The 21,183-nt window shown below is 36.6% G+C and overlaps 1 protein-coding gene across 9 annotated transcripts in view; it reads left to right on the forward strand.

Moving 5' to 3' along the window:
* NUP35 (nucleoporin 35) overlaps positions 1 to 21,183 on the forward strand; it is a 58,472-nt gene that overhangs the window by 9,135 nt on the left and 28,154 nt on the right. For all 9 annotated transcript variants that reach the window (XR_008295470.1, XR_008295472.1, XR_008295471.1 and 6 more), the window contains exons 2-4: positions 674 to 844; positions 4,348 to 4,475; positions 7,327 to 7,393. Coding sequence is in view for 3 of the 9 variants with exons in the window: in XM_015086948.3 (XP_014942434.2) it covers positions 674 to 844; positions 4,348 to 4,475; positions 7,327 to 7,393 (366 nt within the window). In the remaining 6 variants the exon portion in view is untranslated. The remainder of the gene's footprint in view (positions 1 to 673; positions 845 to 4,347; positions 4,476 to 7,326; positions 7,394 to 21,183) is intronic.

Consider the following 21,183-nt stretch of genomic DNA (forward strand, 5'->3'; position numbering starts at 1 on the left):
AATTTTCCATTTAAAACTAAATGTTAATTCTCTTTTTGAAAAATGTTTATTTATTTATTTTTGAGAGAGAGTGGGAGAGGGTTCGAATACGAGCAGGGGAGGGGCAGATAGACGAAAAGAAACCCAAGCTGACTCCCTGCTGTCAGCGCAGAGCCTGATGGGAGGCTCAAACTCATGAACTTGAGCCAAAATTGAGTGGGCCGCTTAACCAGCTGAGCCATCCAGGCATCCCAATAAAAGTGGATTCTTAAATCTGTGAAATAATATAAACAGGAACAGGGGTACCTGGATGGCTAAATTGATTGAGCAGTTCGCGTCATAATCTCACAGTTGTGAATTCGAGCCCTGTGTTGGGCTCTGTGCAGAGCTTGCCTAGGATTCTCTCCTCTCTTTCTGCCCCCCCCCCCCCCCCCCGCTGCTCTCTCTCTCAAAATAAATAAATACACTTAAAAAAAATGAACTAGGACAATTGTAAGATTAGTATTGTTAATAAAAATACTTTTACATTTTTATAAAAAGAATTTTTGTTGGTTTTTAAAATCTCAACTTTGCTTCTGTAATATGTAAGTTTTGATTAAAGTCTCAAAATTTTTTATGCTAGCTTCTTACATCTTTTTGTTAGATATTGTAACATTAAAGTCCTTTGTTTTACTTTATTTTTTGATTAATTTAGGATCTGAACCAATGATGCTAGGTTCACCCACATCTCCAAAACCAGGGGTTAATGCCCAGTTCTTACCTGGATTTTTAATGGGAGATTTGCCAGCTCCAGTGACTCCACAACCTCGATCTGTCAGTGGCCCTTCAGTGGGGGTAATAGAAATGAGATCACCTTTACTTGCAGGTGGGTAAATGCTTGAAATGGTTTCTTAGTACTATTAAACCATGTATTAGAATTTTAAAAAGAGTAATGATGCAACATTCACCCTTATCAACACATTTATTAATTAAAACAAATAAGCAATGCCTCTATTTTTTATTTTTAGACTCTTGGAATAAAGGTATAAGTAGTATAAGCTACTGTAATTCTAAGAACCACTCATTAAAACTATGTATACTGTATTTCATCCGATCTAAGATGCCCTTGATTGTAAAACTCACCATTATTTTAAGTAGTAGTAAGAAAGAAAAGCACTAAATATGATACAATGCCAAGATACTGTTTTTTATAAATCATCCATATCAGAGATGTTAAAGTGTGGGGGAAGAAATATCATTTACCTTCAACTGAATAACTTAATGCATTTAAATAGTTCATCTTAAATGTGATAATAGCAAATATTCAGTCAAAAGAAACTAAGTGAAGTGTAATCAACATACAGTGCTATATTAGTTTCAGCGTACAGCATATTGACTTGACAGTTCTGTATATTACCCAGTGCTCACCATGACAAGTATAGTCAGTCACCATCTGTCTCCATACAACGTTATGACAATATTGTTGACTGTATTTCCTATGCTGTACTTTCATCTCTGTGGCTTATTTATAAATAAATAACTGTAAGTTTGTACCTCGTAATGCCCCTTGTCTATTTTGCCCATCTTCCCACTTACCTCCCTGTGGCAGCCACCAGCCCTCTGTATTCAAGAGTCTGGTTTGTTTTGTTTTTTGTCTGACTTCACTTACCACCCTCTAGGACCTTGATAGATGAATGGATAAAGAAAATGTGATATATATGTGTGTATATACACACACACACACACACACACATATATACATATGTATGTATGTATATATATATATACACACATATATATGTATATAAATAAAATGGAATGATGGAATGTTAGCCATAAAAAAGAATGAGATCTTGCCATTGTGGTATAAGAAATGTAATTTGAAATGTGTAGATATAAATTCTACTTCTAGTCATAGTGAATTAAGATTCTCAGCATGTTTAGTGGAAAGATTTATTCTACAAACTATGGGGAAGTTTTTTACACAGAATTTGCAGTTATCAGCACAAAATATTATCTAAATGCAACACATATCTTACAAGACTCCTTTAGCAAAGAAATATTTTAAAAGATAACTTTGGGGGCGCCTGGATTGCTCAATCAGTTAAGCGTCCAGCTTTAGCTCAGGTCTTGGTCTTGCAGTCTATGAGTTCGACCCACGTTGGACTCTGCTGACAGCTCAGGGTCTGGAGCCTGCTTCAGATTCTCTGTCTCCCTCTCTGTCCCACCCCCACTCTCACTCTGTCTCTCTCTTGCTCAAAAATAAATAAACATTAAAAAAAAGAGAGATAACTTTGAGGTTTTCACTATGAGTAGTGAGAATTAGCTACAGAAATGGTTGGATTCCAAATGTGAGCTGATATCTTTTTAATAGATGTTTAAATGGAAAACTTCTCACTTTGTTCTTAAGGTATTATTTGGTTTAAAGTGGTTTATTATTTTAAGATTGATCAGGGACAATATAAATTATATTCATAATTGACTTATTGTTATTCTGGATAGGTTTTTGTTTTTTATACATTTGACCCTTGAACAACACAGGGGTTTGGTGTACTGACCCCCTGGACACTTGGAAATTCTAGTATGATTTTGACTCCCCCAAAACTTAACTAATAGCCTGTTTTTGACTGGAAGGTAATCTTCCCAATAACATAAATAGCTGATAACTATATATGATATAGTTGATACACTGACATATAACTATATATGATATAGTTGATATACTGATAACATAAACATTTTGTGTATGTATTATAAACTGTTCTTACAGCAAAGTAAGCTAGAAAAAGAAAATGTTACTAAGAAAGTCATAAGGAAAAGAAAATACATTTACAGTACTACACTGTAAAAATCTGTGTATAGGTGGACCTACATGTGCAGTTCATACTTGTGTTTGTCAAGGGTCAAATATGTATTTCAAATGTGTTTTTGTTGTAGTTACTATATATTGAGTACTTATAAGCCAGACAATACCCTAAGCATATTATATGTTACTTTCAATTTTTCATCAGTCTTAAAGGTTAGGTAGTAGTATCCCTGTTTTTCAAAAGGAGAAACTGAAGCTAAATGCAATAAAGAACTTCCTTAAGCCTACTTTTTTTTTTCTTAACTTTTTAAAATGTTTGTTTTTGAGAGAGAAAGAGAGAGACAGAGTGTGAGCGGGCAAAGGGTAGAGAGGGAGAGGGAGACACAATCTGAAGCAGGCTCCAGGCTCCGAGCTGTCAGCACAAAGCCCGATGCGGGGTTGAACTCAGGAACCGCAAGATCATGGCCTGAGCCGAAGTCGGACGTGTAACCGACTGAGCCACCCAGGTGCCCCAAGCCTACTTGTTAGTAAGTGACAGAGCAGGAGGTTAAAGCTCAGATTAGTTCTGTTTTATAGTCTATGCTCAAAACAGCTTATGATGTACTATCTAAGCTTAGACATTAAGTCATAACAGGTTCAGGTCTGTTTCACTATTTGGCATTGATGATTCTCTGATTTATAAAGGCATCTTTTTTTTTTTAAATATTAATTTTTGAGAGAGAGAGAGAAAGAATCCCAAGCATGCATCTTGCTATCAGTGCAGAGCCCATCCTGGGGCTTGAACTCACGAACCATGACCTGAGCTGAAATCAATAGTCGGATGGTTAGCTGACTGAGCCATCCAGGTGCCCCTTTAAAGACCTTCTCATGTCCCCAAAGTTGTTTCTTTTCCTATATATATATATTATGTATTTCAATATATTTCTATTATGAGGAACATGAATGGGATCTCTTTAATTTTGACAAATTCCACATTAGGCGATTATATTCAAGTGTATATAAACTGGAGCTGTTTACCTACTTTCAAGTGAGAAATGCGATCAGATTTTGTATTGAAATGTTAAGGATTTGTAGAGAAAGCAAAAGCTACATGTGTTTACAAAAAACTAAAATTTCTGTTTTCTTATTCTGAAATTTTTTATTCACACACAGTCTATGAATCACCAGCTTTGGCGTAGCTGGAAGCTTGTTAGAAATTTAGTGTCAGGCTCCACCTCACATGTTCTGAATCAGAATCTGAATTTTAACAAGATGGACTCTTAAGTGTATTAAAGTTTGAGAAGCCCTAGGAAACAAGAGTTTAAGTTGATATTTTAAAGATACAAATGAAAAAGGGGCACCTGGGTGGCTCAGGCTCTGATCTTGTGGTTCATGGGATTGAGCCCTGCATTGGGCCCTGTGCTGACAGCACAGAGCCTGCTTGGGATTCTGTCTCTCTCTGCCCCTCCCCTGCTTGTGCACTCTCTCTTGCTCTCTCAAAATGTATAAATGAACATTTTTTTTTAAATGTGTAAATGACAAAAAAATCTTATCAGAAAGGTGGAAGACTTGTTTTCTCACCTGCTGTTTTTTGTGCTTTGTAGGTGGATCACCACCACAACCAGTTGTGCCAGCTCATAAAGATAAAAGTGGAGCCCCACCAGTTAGAAGTATGTATGATGATATTTCCAGTCCAGGACTTGGATCAACACCTTTAACTTCAAGAAGACAGGTAATGTACACACTCCCATTTATGATCCACAGTAATTTCTTATTTTTATGCGGACACACAGCGAGGATCAGTAATTTGAAATGTTTTTCTGAGGTCTACTTTAGTGTAACTGTGTTGCACAGAATAACTATTAAGGACATTTATCATAAAATCTACTTACATTGTGTTTATCATGAAATGTTCTTAAAAAATATAATAGAACAGCCGATTGTTTTCGCATATTGGTGATTCTGTGGTGTATTATAGGTAGGTCTTATTTACTTGTCCCTGCCCTAAACCTAGCAATACACACATAGAAAATGATTATGGTTTCAGTGATTCCAATTGTTTAAAAAATTCAGTATGCATAATTTTGTGAAGGAACAAATAAAGAGTTAGGGTTTCATCCAGGTGTAGGGTACTTTGTAATGATTTGAGATCTTTGTTTTAGGAATGGTTTTATTAATATAAGACAAATATCCTTTTAGAGCTATGTTCACTGTTTACTTATTTTACTGAAAACGCAGCCTCCCATATTTATGAGCTGATGGTTTAGTTTGTTCCAGGTGCAGGTGTTCTGATGATGATGTTTAATTTTGGTTGGTGTGGGTGTAGGCAATCTGATGGAGTTATTTTCAGTCATAGATTATGCAAGGTAGAGATCCTGTGTTTTGATGGGACTGATAGCTATAAAAGAAAATGATACTTTTGAAGTACCTCTGGTATACAGGTCTGATCTTAAAACTTCCTGTTTTATGTATTTTTTTCACTTCTTCCTCATGGCAAATTTGTGAATTAGTTGTTATGAGCTTCATTTTATCATTGAGGACACTAGGGCACAGAAAGCTTAAATAATTTGTCAAGAGTAAGGCAACTAGTCTAGTGGAGCCAAACTTTAAACCCAGGCAGTCTTCAATCTAGAGCCAACGTTTGTAACAGCCATGCTGTCCTGACACTACTATAGTAACTCTGGATGGTCAGTTTAAAGGTAGTATGGATTTTTCTTTTAAGTAGGAAGGTTAGTAGCTTATATAGTCACAAATATTCTATCCCTATTGTGCTTCAGCAGGACATACAGTTACATACAGTGTGTCAGTTAAACTGATAAGTTGTTTGTATAAGGATATTTCTGCAGTTTGGTTTGGTTTGCCTTTCCCTGAATCAAATACAGCATAGTTGCTAGAAAGTTTAAGAATGGTAGAAAGCATCTTCTAGTAAATTTTGACTATTTTTAGACTTGGTATGCCTAGCATAGTAGGCCTACTTGTCAAGCAAAGCAGAATTAATTCACCGTGTAAAACACATTACCTTCTCTTTCCGTCACTTTTAGAACTGCCCTACTGTCCAATACAGTAGCCATTGGACAAATGTGGCTGTTGACACTTGAAATATGGCTAGTCCTATACATAATTGAGATACGCTGAAGTGTAAAATACACACTGGATTTTGAAGACTTAGAAAGAATGTGAGCTATCTCATTTAGTTTTTTATGGTGATTACATATTGAAAATGATGATAATTTGGACCTGCTAGAATAAATAAACTACTTATTTTTACTTTTTTAATGTGTCTCCTATAGAATTTAAAACTACTTATATTGCTTATGTTCTATTTGGACAATGGTATTCTAGCCAAATCAGAATATTCTGGCCTGGGATACTTTTCTAAAAGGTTGATAAGTAAATTTCATGTTTGGTTTGAGAATGACTGGCTTATAAATTTATGCTAGTTTTCATTACTTCTCTGATAACCAATGAAAACAAAGGTAGTTTACAGTTATTACTATGTTCAAAATGTTTAAAAGTCTTGTGTTATAATTTCTAGAGAATGTTTTTCATTTAAAAGTTGGTAAGAATATTATTATTAGTTAAAAGCCCTCATTACTTTTGCCCCAAGACTTTGCTTAGCCTCTCTCTAATCGTGAAAGAAAATGGCATTAAGAATTGAACAGTACATTTTGTATCTCTCTTAAAGTTATTTCAACATTTGGTTCTGGTTGCTAGATAATAGCTAGATTTTAGATTTCCTTAGTTTAATCAGAATTTGTTACCAAAAAATCTATTTCTGTATATTTACTTCTAGAGAAAAGTCTGTTCTCGATTAGATATTGCCTTTGTTTAATCTTTAATTTTCTCACATTTAAAGTAATTAGTATTGATAATTTTCTTGCTTTGTAACTTTCTACTAGTAGAGACAGAGGCATACTGTCTTTTTTATTATATAGACTGATTTGTTTAAAAAAATTTTTTTTTTTAACATTTATTTATTTTTGAGACTGAGAGAGACAGAGCAGGAGCAGGGAAGGGGGCAGAGAGAGGGAGACACAGAATCCGAAGCAGGCTCCAGGCTCTGAACTGTCAGCACAGAGCCTGATGCAGGGCTCGAACCCACACACCGTTAGATCATGACCTGAGCTGAAGTCAGAGGCTTAACCAACTGAGCCACCCAGGTGCCCCTATATAGACTGATTTGAATCTGTATTATTTCATGGTTTGTAAATGTCTGCTTAAAAATAGAATTCTGCCATCTTTCTGTTTTTCTGTGTGTTATTTCAAATATTGTGCTTTAGGAACTAAAAACAAATAGCAAAGTTATTTTCTACTAAGAACAGTGTCTTTTTATTTAATGTAACTTAACTTTAAACAAAGAATATGCTAAAGGGTATAACATATTTTAGAGTAATACTGCTCAACTTAAAGAAAAAAGTTGGAGTACTCTTAGATTGTGAACTAATTAGAGGCATCCTTAGTACCTGGTAGACATGCTTTGGATGCAGTTGTCTATTGAATGAAACCTTTCAACACTTACTGTGTTTATGTTCTGGTTAGAACTTTGCGTTTTTACTCTAACACTTTATTCTATTTTCATGTAGCCAAACATTTCAGTAATGCAGAGTCCTCTTGTTGGAGTTATGACGACTACTCCTACTCCTGGAACAGGTAAAGGCCTTTTAATGTCAAAGACTATTCTGTCTTTTTTGAATGAGATAATATAAGACTTTGTTGATAATTGGCCAAAATTTTTTCTTTCATATTTCAAACTTGGAGACCTTGTCAAATGTTAATAACGTCATTCAGAAGGGAAATACTTTGTATATTGATTTTTTTTTCCTGAACTTATAGTAGGTAGGATGTGATATTCTCAAAATATTAAGAGTTTAAAGAAAATATGTACTTAGTAGTGTTTCCTCAGTTACTAAAAACTGTAATTTAAAAAAGAGGTGTTGCAGTTGGGAAGAAAAGGAATACAGAGTCTGAGCAATAAAGATGTTTTGAAAGCTTTTAATGTATAGCTATAAATCTAAATGTCATTGACTACAAACAGCCACTGATTATATGTAGTTTTTCTTTAAGATTAATGGTATTTTTATCATCATCATTAGCACAACTCTTGTTACATATTCATATAATCTATCAAATGATCTCTCAGTAAACATATGAACACATAACCATATGTGCCAGGCCCCGGGAAACTGAAGAAAATAGGTAATCCATACCTTTATCGAGTTTGCATCTATTTACAGAATTTACATTTATAAATGAAATAATTAAACTATAAAGTTTGTTAGAAGGTGATATACTTTATGGAGGAAAATGAAGCAGCAAAGAGGGAGTTAGCAGGTGAGGGCTTATAGGTTTAAATGGGGGGTAGTATATTAGTTTTCTGTTGCTGCTGTGACGAACTACTACAAACTTAAAAGTGGCTTAAACAACAGTTCTGGAGGTGAGAGATCTCAAATGGGTCTCAATGGACTAAAATCAATGCATTTGTAAAGCTGTGTTTAGTTTATGGAAGCTCTAGGGGATAATCTGTTTTCTTGCCTTTTTCATCTTCTACCCACATTTCTTTGCTCATGATCTCCTTTCTCCATCTTCAAAGCTAGCAACTTTGCATCTCTCTGATCATTTTTCTGTAGTCACACCTCCCCCCTTCTCTCTTTTAAATACCCTTGTGAGTACAGTGGATCTGTCTGGATAATCCAGGATCATCTCCCTATTTTAAGGTCAGCTGGTTAGCATCCTTAATTCCATCTGCAACCTTAATTCTCCTTTGTCATGTAACATAGCTTATTCCCAGGTTCCAGGGATAAGGACATGGGCATCTCTGGGGGCCATTATTCTGCTTCCTACAGAAAGGTAGAGGAAAACTGACATTTACTCAGAAACCTAAACTAAGTAAGGGAGGGGCGCCTGGGTGGCTCAGTCGGTTAAAGCGTCCGACTTCGGCTCAGGTCATGATCTCACGGTCCGTGAGTTTGAGCCCTGCGTCGGGCTCTGTGCTGACAGCTCGGAGCCTGGAGCCTGCTTTGGATTCTGTGTCTCCCTCTCTCTCTGCCCCTCCCCTGTTCATTCTCTCTCTGTCTCAAAAATGAATAAACGTTAAAAAAAAAATAAATGTTAAAAAATTAAAAAAAAAATTAAGTAAGGGAGGTGGGGACAGTGTTCTAGAAAGAAAAACGTAGAGGCACTGAGGTGGCAGTGTGTCTTGGGTGTTCAAGGGGGCTAGTGTGAAATGGAGTGAGTGAGGGGTAGAATACTAGGAAATGAGGTCAGAAAGATAACGGGGGACCCATAGTACAGGGCCTTGTATGTCATGGAATCAACTGGTTTTTACCCAGAAAAGGCAGAAAACAAATAGGATGAGACTGCTGCTGTGGTGATTACAGACTTTTGGTTAAGGGGCGGGGTAGAAGCAAAACCAAAATAAGAGGCTACTACTGCATTAATCCAGTTGAGGGACAAAGCAGGGTGGGAAGGAAGAGAAAGAGGAACAACAACGAAAAAGATGGGACAGAAAAGCCCAGCAAGACAGTAGATTTAAAAGGAACCAGATCAACCATTATATAAAATGAAATCTACTAAACACTGCAGATAAAAGGCAGAGGTTATCAGAATTGTTAACAAAAGCAGTATCCAAAGACAAGTTGTTTTTTTTTTTTTTTCATCTTCTGAGTCCAGAGTTTTTCAAGCGTCTGAATCTTCACTGGTGGCAGTGGTTTTATAGTCACTTACAGGTAGATTTCTGCTACCAGTTTGATCAAGGCTATTTAGGCTTTTTCTGTACATTCCTCAGATTTCTTCTATCCAGCCACTGCCTGGTTCCAAAGCCACTTCCACATTTTTAGGTATTTGTCACAGCAGCACCTGGCTTATAATCAGAATCTGTATTAATTTTTGTAAGTTTATTTATTTTGAGAGAGAGCACACACGAGTGTGGGTGGGACAGAGAGAGAGGAAGAGAGAGAACAGCTCAGAGCTTGACTCTGGGGCTTGATCTCAGAAACTATGAGATCATGACCTGAGCTGAAATCAAGAGTCTAACGCTTAACCAACTGAGCCTCTCAAGTACCTCATAATCTGTGTTAGTTTAAATTTGCTGCTTTAACAGATTATCACAAATTTAGTGGCTTAAAACAATACAAAACTTTTTTTTTTTTTTTCAATTGTAAGTAATCTCTACAACTGTTGTGGAGCTTGAACTTGTAACTGTGAGATCAGGAATTTCATGGTCCACCGACTGAGCCAACCAGGCACCCACCCCTGTTTTTTCTTTTTAAAGATTTTAAAACAGATTTATTTTCTCACTTTTTTCCTTTGCTTTAGAGCTCGGGTGTCAGCAGGGCTGTGTTCTCTTCGTGAGGTTCTGGATATTAATGCACTTTGAAGCTCATTCATGTTGTTCAAATTTACTTCCATGTGGTTGTAGGATTGAGGTCCCTGTTTCTTTCCTAGCTGTTGCCTGGAGGTGTTTCGTGCCTTGTAGAGTCTGCCCTTATTCTTTGGCTTGTGACTCCCTTTCCATATTCAAAGACAGCAGTGGCAGATCAAGGTCTCTTTTATACTTTGAATCTCTCTGACCTCCCTCTTCTCTTGTATTTCTGACTTGACTTTCCTGCCATCTGCTGCTATTAAGGGCTCATTTGATGATACTAGGCCTACTGGAATAATCCAGGGTAATTCCTTATTTTAAGATCCAGCTAATTAATAACCTTCATTGTATCCAGCAGTACCTGGACTAGTGTACTAGTAATTCATTTGAATTACCAATGAATTAAACCAGGGGACAGAAACTTTGGGGGTATATCTTTAGATTTCTGTCTGCCACCTATACCATAGTGAACAATTTAGGTGTGTTACCTCAGTCTTAGTTACATATGTGAGGTGGAATGTTCTGGGGGAGTTCAGGTATTAATAGTCTTAATCTGATCATGCAAATAGGTAGATGACAATGTTTTGTTACTTGACTAGTTGCTACAATAGTGACTCTTCATTATTCAATTGAGTCAGTTAAGTCATCCCAGGGACATTGAAAATGCAAAAACACAATGTTAAGTAATGTACTTCGTACTTTAAAGGTTCTCTTAGTTGTTTGAAAAGCATACATTATAATATTCTTATTGTTGTCAAGTAGAAGAGCACATGATTAAAGTTATTTAAACATCCTTTTGTTATTTTTCTCAAATAGTGTTAACTTCTGTGAGGTTCTTGTACTTTTAGAATTTTTTTATGAAAATACAAGAACCATGGTAGGAAAATAATATGTATCGTAAATTGGCCACTGGGAGCCACTGCTGCTTCTACTTTGAGGTTAAGGAATTTATGTTTAGAAAGTCTTCATGTGGCATATGTGAAAAAGAATATTTTTGAGAAGATATGATGGGCATGAGGATCTATCGTGTGATCAATAATAAGCAAAAAAAAGGGGGAAAAGAAGTTGACTTGAGAAAATTGAAAGGAAAATGTAGACTTAAAACTTAGAGCTATTTTTTTTTAGCTCCTATAGTGTTAACCAAATGAAAATTTCTTGTATAATTTGTAAATTTTAACTTTCTGAGATAGACAACTTTTATAAAGAGATATCATGGGGTTTAGTGATGTTAGTGTGTTTATGCTTAGGTCTTTGTGTCCAATAAGGAGTTTTTTGTTTGTTTCAATTTTGTAAGTGATGTTAAAATCTTTTTAAAAATTTTATTTCTGGTGCAGGGAAACCTTGGTCATATGATAAAGTGAGAAATCTAGATTAGAGAATTTCAGAAACTGTTTTCAATCATGGCATATTATTGCCCTGAGTATGTTTGGCCTGTTTCCCTGTCCGCACCTCTCAGTTTTCTTCTGCTGCTATTTAAATATTCCTCTGTTTTTCACACTCTTTTAAATTTTTCTTAATTTTTTTGAACTGCTTTCATGTATCTATCCGTTTTCTTCTCAAATGGTATACCACTTTTGTCTACTGAATTAGAATCCTTATTTATGTTAGCATATTGTTAACGGACTAAGTGTGTTATTCAGACTATAGTACTTTCCAAGTGTTTTTGTTGATGCTAGGAGCTCAGAGTTCTGATAGTGTTCCTAGGAGAGGAGGAAGAAGACTAATTTATCTGTGAGGGACCTTTTCCTGACACTTCTTTTTCTGATCTGGGTTAGCTGCTCTTGCATGTGCTTCTGTACAGCTGTCTCTGCTTAGCTCGTATCTTTCTCCACTACTGGACTATGAACTCCTTCAGGACAGAGATTCTTTCTGTATTTTTCATTATTTACCCATCACAGAGCTGGTTATAAAGGGACCTCAGTAAACATTTGTTGACTGAATGAGTTGATGGATATAAACTGTAGTGAATTGAATAGTGGCCCTGAAATGGTATGTCCTTGTCTTAATCCCCAGAATCTATGACTCTTACTGTGTGGTTCAAATAAATAGTTAAGGTCTTGAGAGGAGGAGCTCCCAAGGAAATCTTGAAAATTCAGGAGAGAGCAGAGTAGGGAGAAGGTAATCTTGATAATTACCTGGATGGTCCCTAAATTCAATCATTAGTGTCCTTAACAGGAAAGAGAGATTTGACACAGACCTCCAAAACATGCAGTGGATTAGGTGATGTGAAGACAGGCACAGATTGGAGTGTTGTCACCACAAGCCAATGAACACCAAAATATGCCAGCAGTAACCAGAAGCTAGAAGAGGCAAGCGATGGATTCTCTCTGAGTGCCTTTGGCACACATTTGGCCCTGATGAAAATTTGATCTTGGGCTTCTGGCTGTGACAAGAGCTGTGAGACAATAAATTTCTCTTGTTTTCAGCTACCCAGTTTGTGGTAATTTGTTAGAACAGACACAGGAAACCAGTATATATGTATATAACGTTTTGAGGTGATGACATCCCAGTACCAAAAAGAGGATTGGAATATTTGTGTCCAACTTGACATGGCATAGTTTTTAAAAAAATTACAATTAGAGTAGTGAATACTAACCTTACTCCAGATTGCATTAGTTTCGGATGCTGCTGAAACAAATTATTGCAGATTTATGGCTTAAAACAACTCAAATTTGGGGTGCCTGGGTGGCTCAGTTGGTTAAGTGTCTGACTTTGGCTCAGGTCATGATCTCACGGTTCATGGGTTCAAGCCCCGCATCGGGCTCTGTGCTGACAGCTTGGAGCCAGGAGTCTGCTTCAGATTCTCTCTCTCTCTCTCTCTCTCTCTCTCTCTCTCTCTCTCTCTCTCTGCCCGCCCCCCGCTCACTCTCTGTCTCACTCTCAAAAATAAATAAACATTAAAAAAATTTAAAATAAAAAACTCATTTATTACATTAAAATTCTGGAGGTCAGAAGTCTAATATTGTCAATGGGCTGAAATCAAGGCATCAGTAGATCTGTGTACTTTTCTGGAGGTTCTAGGGGTTAATCTTTTTTTTTTTTTCCGTCTCCTTTCTAGCTTTTAGAAGCTGTCCATATTTCTTGGCTCATGGTTCCCTACCATCTTCGAAGTCTGCACTAATCAGTTGGGCCTTTCTTCTACCACTCTTTCTTTCTCCATTTAAGGAATCTTGTGATTATGTTGGACCTACTAGGTTAATCCAGGATTATATTCTCATTAAAGATCAGGTGATTAGCAGTCTTAATTCCATGTACATCCTGTATTTCTTTTTACCATGTAATGTAACATGCTCACAGCTTCTGGATATTAGGATTTGGACATCTTTGGGAGACCATTTTCTGCCTAACATACTGATTTTTTAAAATTAGTCACCAAAATTTATTTAATCTCATGCCAGACTAACCATAGTACCATTGAATAGAGTCTAGCTTTGGTGGGGATAATATTTTCTATTTTAGTCAAAATAATAAAAGCAGATAGTTTTTAAAAATCAAACAGTACTAAGAAAAAAAAAATCAAACAGTACTTAACTATGTACAATGAAATGCAGCATTCTTTAGCCTTATTCCTCCAGAACCAGTCCAGACCTTAGAGCTATTCCTTTTGGAATTTACTTTCATTTATCTAAATGAGATGCTATGTTAGTTTCAAATTACCACAAATTTAGTGGCCTAAAATAATTCAGATTTATTCTGTTGCAGTTTTGTAGAAGTCAGAAGTCCAGAATCAGTTTCCTTGGGCTAAAGTCAAAGCGTTGGTAGGACTAGTTTCTTCTGGAGGTTCTAAGGAGAATTCATTTTCTTTTTTTCTCCCAGCTTCTAGCAGTTACCTGTATTCTTTGGTTTGTGACCCCTTTCATCTTCAAAGTGTATCTCTCCAATCTCTGTTTTCATCATCACATCACCTCTATGGAGTTAAAAAATCTTCCTCCCTCTCCCTTTTTTAAGGGCACTAGTGGATATATTGGGAGCCCACCTGAATAATCTTGGATAATCTTCCCATTTCAAGATTGTTAAGCACATCTGCAGAGTCCCTTTTGTCATATAAGTAAAATATTCACAGGTTCCAGGTATTAGGATATAGTCATGTTGGAGGTCCATATATTGTTGGAGTCCACCATATATGATTATGTGGCTAATCGATTGTCAGTTTTCAATGTTGGTATATTATCTTAAGGTAATTGGAGTTTATCTTACCTCCACATTATCTGAATATAATTATATCAGACTTTATTCCTTTGTCAATGTTTGTTATGACTATATAAACACTTTTTTATGCTTAACCAAGTAGTATAATTTATCTTTTCTCTAAAATTTTTCTAAGTTAATAATTGTATTTTTTCCCATTTGTCTAATTTTCTCTGTGCCATCTACTCCTTTGATTTTAGGCAAATGTCGTTGCTAAGATACATATCTGAGCATTTTAAAAATGCTCAAAGATAGTTTCAAATAGTTTTTTGTTTCACTTTAAACTGAGAACTCTCTTTTAGCCTCTGTTTGGGCTGTTTCCTGTTTGAGCATGATACACAGCTATCTTCCTAGGACTTGCCTTGGCAAGTTTCTGAGCTATTTGCTCATTTTTGTAGGGAACATATTTGAGTAGCTTTCTAAGCTTGTGAGGGAAATGAAATTTTAGACCTCATGTTGACTGAAATGCTTTTTTTTCCCCCTCCCTCCCCTGTCTTCACACCAGATTGCTAGTTTGGCTGGGTATTGTATTTTAGGTCAGAACTTTGGAGTCATCATTCCATTCTCTTTAAGCCTCTAGTGTTTTGTGGAAGTCATGTGTGGTAATGATTTCTTAGTCTTTGTATATGGCCTGGTTTCAAAAAATTTAAGATCTGTGGTTAGTATTCTCAATTGCACAACTGTGCTGTCGCGTGGGGCTTTTTCATTTGTTTCTCTGGGGAATTAATTGATCCTTTAAGTCAAGATACTTACCTACAGTTTGGGGAAATTTTCCTGTATTTGTTCAATAATTGCTCTTCTTCTTTCTGTTTCCTACTTCTGGAATTCCTTTGGTTTGTAAGCACTGCAGAGATACTTTTTCTCCCTTACATTGTCTTTCATATATGTATTCTACTTTCTGAGGCATGTCTTCAGTCTCAGCTTCCAACTCTTGTAATAATTTATTTTGTCATTTTTAATTACCAAAAACATTTTTGTTGTTGTAGATCTCTGAATGTCTTTAAAAACATAGTTTCCTTTTCTTGTTTCATGGGTAAAATGTCATTCCAGTGAGAATAATGTTGGTCTTTTTTATTCTTGCTCATATTGTCTTGTTTTTTAAGCTTTCTTGGTAGAGGCATATTTAATTGAATGAGACACTAAAAAGCTCCTTGGAATCTGTGCATGTGTATGGATCAACATTGTCTGGAAAGTGGAAATTGGTGGCTTTTTTGTCTCTTACTGGACTTTCCTGTAAGAGGAATGGACTGTCAGTTAAATTTTGTTGGGGAAATCTCTGATTTCAGCATATGTAGGTCTTTTTTTCTTTTAAGTTTTCTCAAAGAAGAATTCTTTATATTGAGCCTTAATGTCTGTGTAGGTGGTCTGAATTTAGAAAGGGGAGAAGTCTCCTTTTCAATATGCAGACTTTCACTTAATCAGTTTCCATACAGTTGTTCTCTGCTGTGATTAGACTCACTGGGTCCTGAGCCATTTAGATTCCTTTTCCTCAGATATTAAGTCCTTGGTGTCATTGGGTCGAGTGGCTGAATGATAGTCATCTGGCTGCTTAAGATGAGGTAGGACCTATCCTCTCATTTCTTATTGTATACACTTTCAACTAGTTTTCTTTGATTTCAGATAGCAGCCTCTTTCATACCTTCCATAGTTCCTGTGTTCTCAAAACCTGAGGCTTTCTAGAATGATTGTCATTGGGTGTCTGACAGGGATTAGAGGTGAATACAAGTGTTCACTTCACCATGTTTGATTGGGTGTTGTTATACACATTGTTCATTATGTTCTTGGGTACAATGAGTTGTTAAATTGAAAAGTCTGAGGACACATTCCCTACAAGATTGCCCTCACTTCTGATGCCAGTTACAAATTTGGAGGTCCCCAAGCCTACCCTCACTTCAGACCAACTGGCTACAAATGCAGGGATTTCCAGCCCTACTCTAAGATTTGATAATTTACAGGAAAGACTCAGAACCCACTGAAAGTGCTATGTTTAAAGTTACAGTTTTATTAGAGCAAAACAGTATAAATTAGAGTGAAAGAAAGATGTATAGGGCAAAGTTTGGGAGAGTTCCAAATATGAAGCTCCCATGGCATGTTACCCTCTATGAGAAATAAGCCCGCTAACCCAAAGGAGGGACGTGGAGACTCAGAGCACAGTGAAGTGAGGCTTTAATCAAGATTCTTGCAAGAGTGGGTGTCTGATAGGCATGCTCCCTACAGTTACAGCAGACAATGTATCTTCTCGTGTGCAAGTCCCTCCCCTGATTCCTCATTAGCTGAGTTACAGAGGTTACAGCCTTACCCAGAAATCACTTATGCCCATGTAAGGCAAAAAGTACATTCCTTAAGGTGATGCAGAGACTTCAGTTCAGTGGCGCATGCTCATTGCAAAGCCCGCAAAATGGAGATGGGGGCGGGGAAGAAGAACCCGGAAGTAAGTGTCTAAGGGTTTGGGACTCCATGGGGGGGGGGGGGGGTTGTACATGTTTCCAATAGGTTGTAAACCTATTGTTAACCAGACAGCACAGTCTTTATTTGGTATTTCTGAAAGTGAATCATTTCACTTCCAACACCCTCCAGAATTGGTATATGGTGCTTATACTGGCAGCTAGGGAAGTTCACTGAAGCCTTCATGTCCAGAGTTTTTATTAGAGTTTCATTAAGTAAACATGACTGATTGAGTCATTGATCAGGTGGCTCAAATCAAATTTCAGGCCCCTCTGCCCCAAGGTGGGATGATAGCATGTGGCTCAAAGCTCCAACAAGAATCACATGGTTGGTTTTTATGGTGTGACCTGCCCCCCATCCTGAATCACCTTGTTAGCATAAACTTATCAGGTGCACTTGAGGGGCCTGCCATGAATAACAGGGGAAAGTCTCCTGTCTCTGGGGAAGTTCCTAGGGTTTAGAGGTTCCCTCCCAGGAACCTGACAAAGGTCAGACCTCTCTTTGGGCTGAGGCCAAATTCTTTTTTTTTAACGTTTATTTATTTTTGAGACAGAGAGAGACAGAGCATGAACGGGGTAGGGTCAGAGAGAGAGGGAGACACAGAATCTGAAACAGGCTCCAGGCTCTGAGCCGTCAGCACAGAGCCCGACGCGGGGTTCGAACTCACGTACAGGGAGATCGTGACCTGAGCCGAAGTTGGACGCCTAACCGACTGAGTTACCCAGGTGCCCGAGGCCAGATTCTTTATTGCACATAGAGCTACTTGGTTTCATGGTAAGAAGGAACAGCACTGTCAGGAACCACTTTTTTCCCAAGTTTCTTGTGCCGTATATCTGTTTAAAATTTATCACTCTTTTTATCTCCATTTATGTTAGTGGCCTATTTTGAAATAATTAAATCTATTCTTTAATTGAAGACATTTCATAAAGGGTAATAAGGTCTTTTGCCCTCTACTTTAATTTGATCTTATGAAGAGTGTTTGAATAGTAATTTACCAAGGGAGACACATTACAGTCCAATTTGATGTGGTTTGATAGGTGTACTTTATTTTCATCTTATAAAGCTTAGCATGTGGGTACAAGAGGTTTGATTGAAAGGAAGTAAAATCAGTGGAGCAATTAAACATTAACAAGGTGGGGGGCAATTATGCTAAAGTTATGTAAATAGTTTTAGATTATGTATAAGTAATTATGTTTTTCAGAGTAGTTGACAGGGCAAAAATTAGATTGCTTATTCATTTGAGACTTAATTTTGATTTGTTTTATTTTTAAAGGTCATAATGGTTGTCTCATTTTGAGCCTTCATTTAATTTCTTGCTTGAAGGTTATTACATGATGTAGCATAACTAAATTGAACCTTTTTAATGGTAATACACAACATAAAAAATTGGAATTGGCTTTAGATTTTATATTAAAATGCTCTTTACCATCTTTTGTATGTTAAAGGCATGTCTTTGTGGTAAGAACTAAATTCATTTAAAAATATCTTTTGTGTGCTTTTGCTTATTTCCTAAAGGAATAGTTGATAAGTTAGTTGATAAGCAGACACTTGTCAAAGTAGTGAGTTACATTTTAAATCATCCTCATTTTTTTTAAAGTTTACTTATTGTGAGAGAGCATGTGTTTGCACGTTTGCACCATCAGGGAGGGGCAGAGAGAGAGATAATTAATCTCAGGCAGGCTCCACACTGACAGTTAGATGCAGGGCTCGAACCCCCACAAACTGGGAGGTCATGACTCGGACTGAAATCAAGAGTTGGATGCTTAACCAATTGAGCCACCCAGGCACCCCAAATCCTCATTTAAAAAATGTGTTGTACTTATTAAATGCATCTGTGATGATGAGGAAAAAGAATAATTGGTAGATAAATGTATTATAGCATGTATGTAGTTTGATTCTTTTTTTTAAATGTTTATTTATTGTTGATAGACCGAGTACGAACAGGGAAGGGGCAGAGACAGAGGGAGACACAGAATCTGAAGCAGGCTCCAAGGTCTGAGCTGTCAGCACAGAGCCCAACGCGGGGCTAGAACTCATGAACTGTGAGATCATGACCTGAGCCAAAGTCGGATGGATGCTTAAACAACTGAGCCACCCAGGCACCCCGCAGTTTGATTTTTTTCAATAAATTGTATTATCTCTTTTATTAAGCATGAACTTGGTTTTAAAATTTAAATCTATAAGACTCAGCCATGTAATACACTGAGATTCCATTTCCTTCTTGTATACCTTTTGTGTTCTCTAGAGTTAATAATGATTGCATATCATCATTTTCTTGATTGCTTTTATAAAAATATTTGAATATTCATTTTTCAAGCTTTCTGGCTACTGAGCTATTTTTTGTTAACCTGGTTACTTGATGGCTGAACGTAAGCAATCTTGAGCATCTTTCCTTGTTTCCTAGTAATGTCTAAGAATGTTCTGTTCTGAATTAAATAGATTCTTCAATAATCGTTTATAGAGCTGAGGTGATCTGAAACTTTTTTCTGAAAGAAAGGCTGCATTACTAGGTTAAATTAGATTAATTGTGGGTTTCTACATTTGAGTCCAATTAAAGGACATGGATGCAAGTTGTATGACATAGTTAGAAGAGTTAAGAATTTTCAAATCTTTAGGTGATCGTATTTTTTCTCTTTATTTAGAATCACATTGTTGCATTACAGTTTTTACTTGATTGATTAGCTTTAACTTTTGATACTGTTGAGGGTATAGTTTTGGTTTACTACTTTTTGTAGGCATGAGATGGACACCATTCCTGGAAATCTTTCAGACTTTATATATTTGTGCCTTCAATGTAAAAGAAGTACCAATGTATGTACCAAGTACATCATTTATATTGAAGTTTAGTATTGTTAAAATAGTTAACTTTTGTGAGTTTTTGTCTAACACTATTCCATTTTATTACTGGAGTAACAGGTAAGTCTTGTGGGTATAATAACTAAGGGAAACTAACATTTATTACAGGTTTAAGATACAGTTGACATAAAACAAGTATATGTTTAAGGTATACAGTATGTTTATTCAACAAGCGTATGTTGTAGAATGACCATTGTGTTAACTTTCAAGTATATAAAATGATACTATTAACAATAACCACCATGGCGTTGTTTAGATCCCCAGTACTTATTCACCTTATGACTGGAAGTTTGTACCCTTTGACCAATATCTCCATATCCTTCAGCTCCTAGGCCATAGTAACCACTACTCTACTCTCTGTTTCTCTGAGTTGGGCTTTTTTACATTTCACATATAACTGAGATCATACAGTATTTAGTATTTGTCTTTTCTTTGCTGACTTCTTTCACTTATCATGCACGTCATGTTAATGGCAGGATGCCATCCAAATGGCAGGATTTCCTTCCTTCTCATGGCTGAAAAACATCCATTGTGTATATGTACCATCTCTTCTTTATCCATTCATCCACTGAGGGACACTTCAATTATTTTCATATCTTGGCTAATGTGAATAATGCTGCAAGGAACATGGAAATGCAGATACCATTTTGAGATCCTGTTTCCATTTTCTTTGGATCTATATCCAAGAATGGGATTGTTGGATCATGTGGTAGTGCTAATTGTAATTTTTGAAGAATCTCCATAGAGTTTTCCATAGTGGCTGTACCAATTTATATTCCCACCAGCAGTGTACAAGGATTTCCTTTCCTTCGAATCCTTGCCAACACTTAGCTCATGTCTTTCTGATGATAGCCTTTCTAAAAGGTGTGAGGGGATATCTCATTGGGGCTTTGATTTGCATTTTCCTGATGATTAGTGGTTTTGAGCATCATTTTGGTACCTGTTGGCTATATGTATGTTGTCTTTGGAAAAATGTCTATTCAGTTCCTCTGCTGACTTTTTTTGCTGTAGAGTTGTATGAGTTTCTTACGTATTTTAAAGAGTAACCCCTATCATATACGTGGTTTGCATATACTTTCTTCCATTCCATATGCTGCCTTTTCATCTTGCTAATGATTTTGTAGATGCTTTGGGTAAGTATGGACTTCAACAATATTAATCCTTCCTATCTGTGAACGTGGTATATCTTTCCATTTGTTTTTTCAGTTTCTTTGATCAGAGTCTTGTGGTTTTCAGTATATAAATCTTTCATCTCCTTGGTTAAATTTATTCCTATGTATTTTATTATTCTTGATGGTATTTTAACATTTATTTATTTTTGAGGGACAGAGCATGAGCAGGGGAGGGGGAGAGAGAGAGAGAGAGACACAGGATCCCAAGCAGGCTCCAGGCTCTGAGCTGTTTGTTAGCACAGAGCTAGACACGGGGCTCGAACTCACGAACTGCGAGGGTATGACCTGAGCTGAAGTCGGAGGCTCAACTGACTGAGCCACCCAGGCGCCCCTTCTTGATGGTATTTTAAAGGGGATTATTTTATTTGTTTTTTAGTTCTTAAATTGTTGTCAACGTGTAGAAATGCAACTGATCTGTG

Source organism: Acinonyx jubatus, chromosome C1 (genome assembly GCF_027475565.1).
Source record: "Acinonyx jubatus isolate Ajub_Pintada_27869175 chromosome C1, VMU_Ajub_asm_v1.0, whole genome shotgun sequence".
In the NCBI taxonomy this organism is placed as follows: domain Eukaryota; kingdom Metazoa; phylum Chordata; class Mammalia; order Carnivora; family Felidae; genus Acinonyx; species Acinonyx jubatus.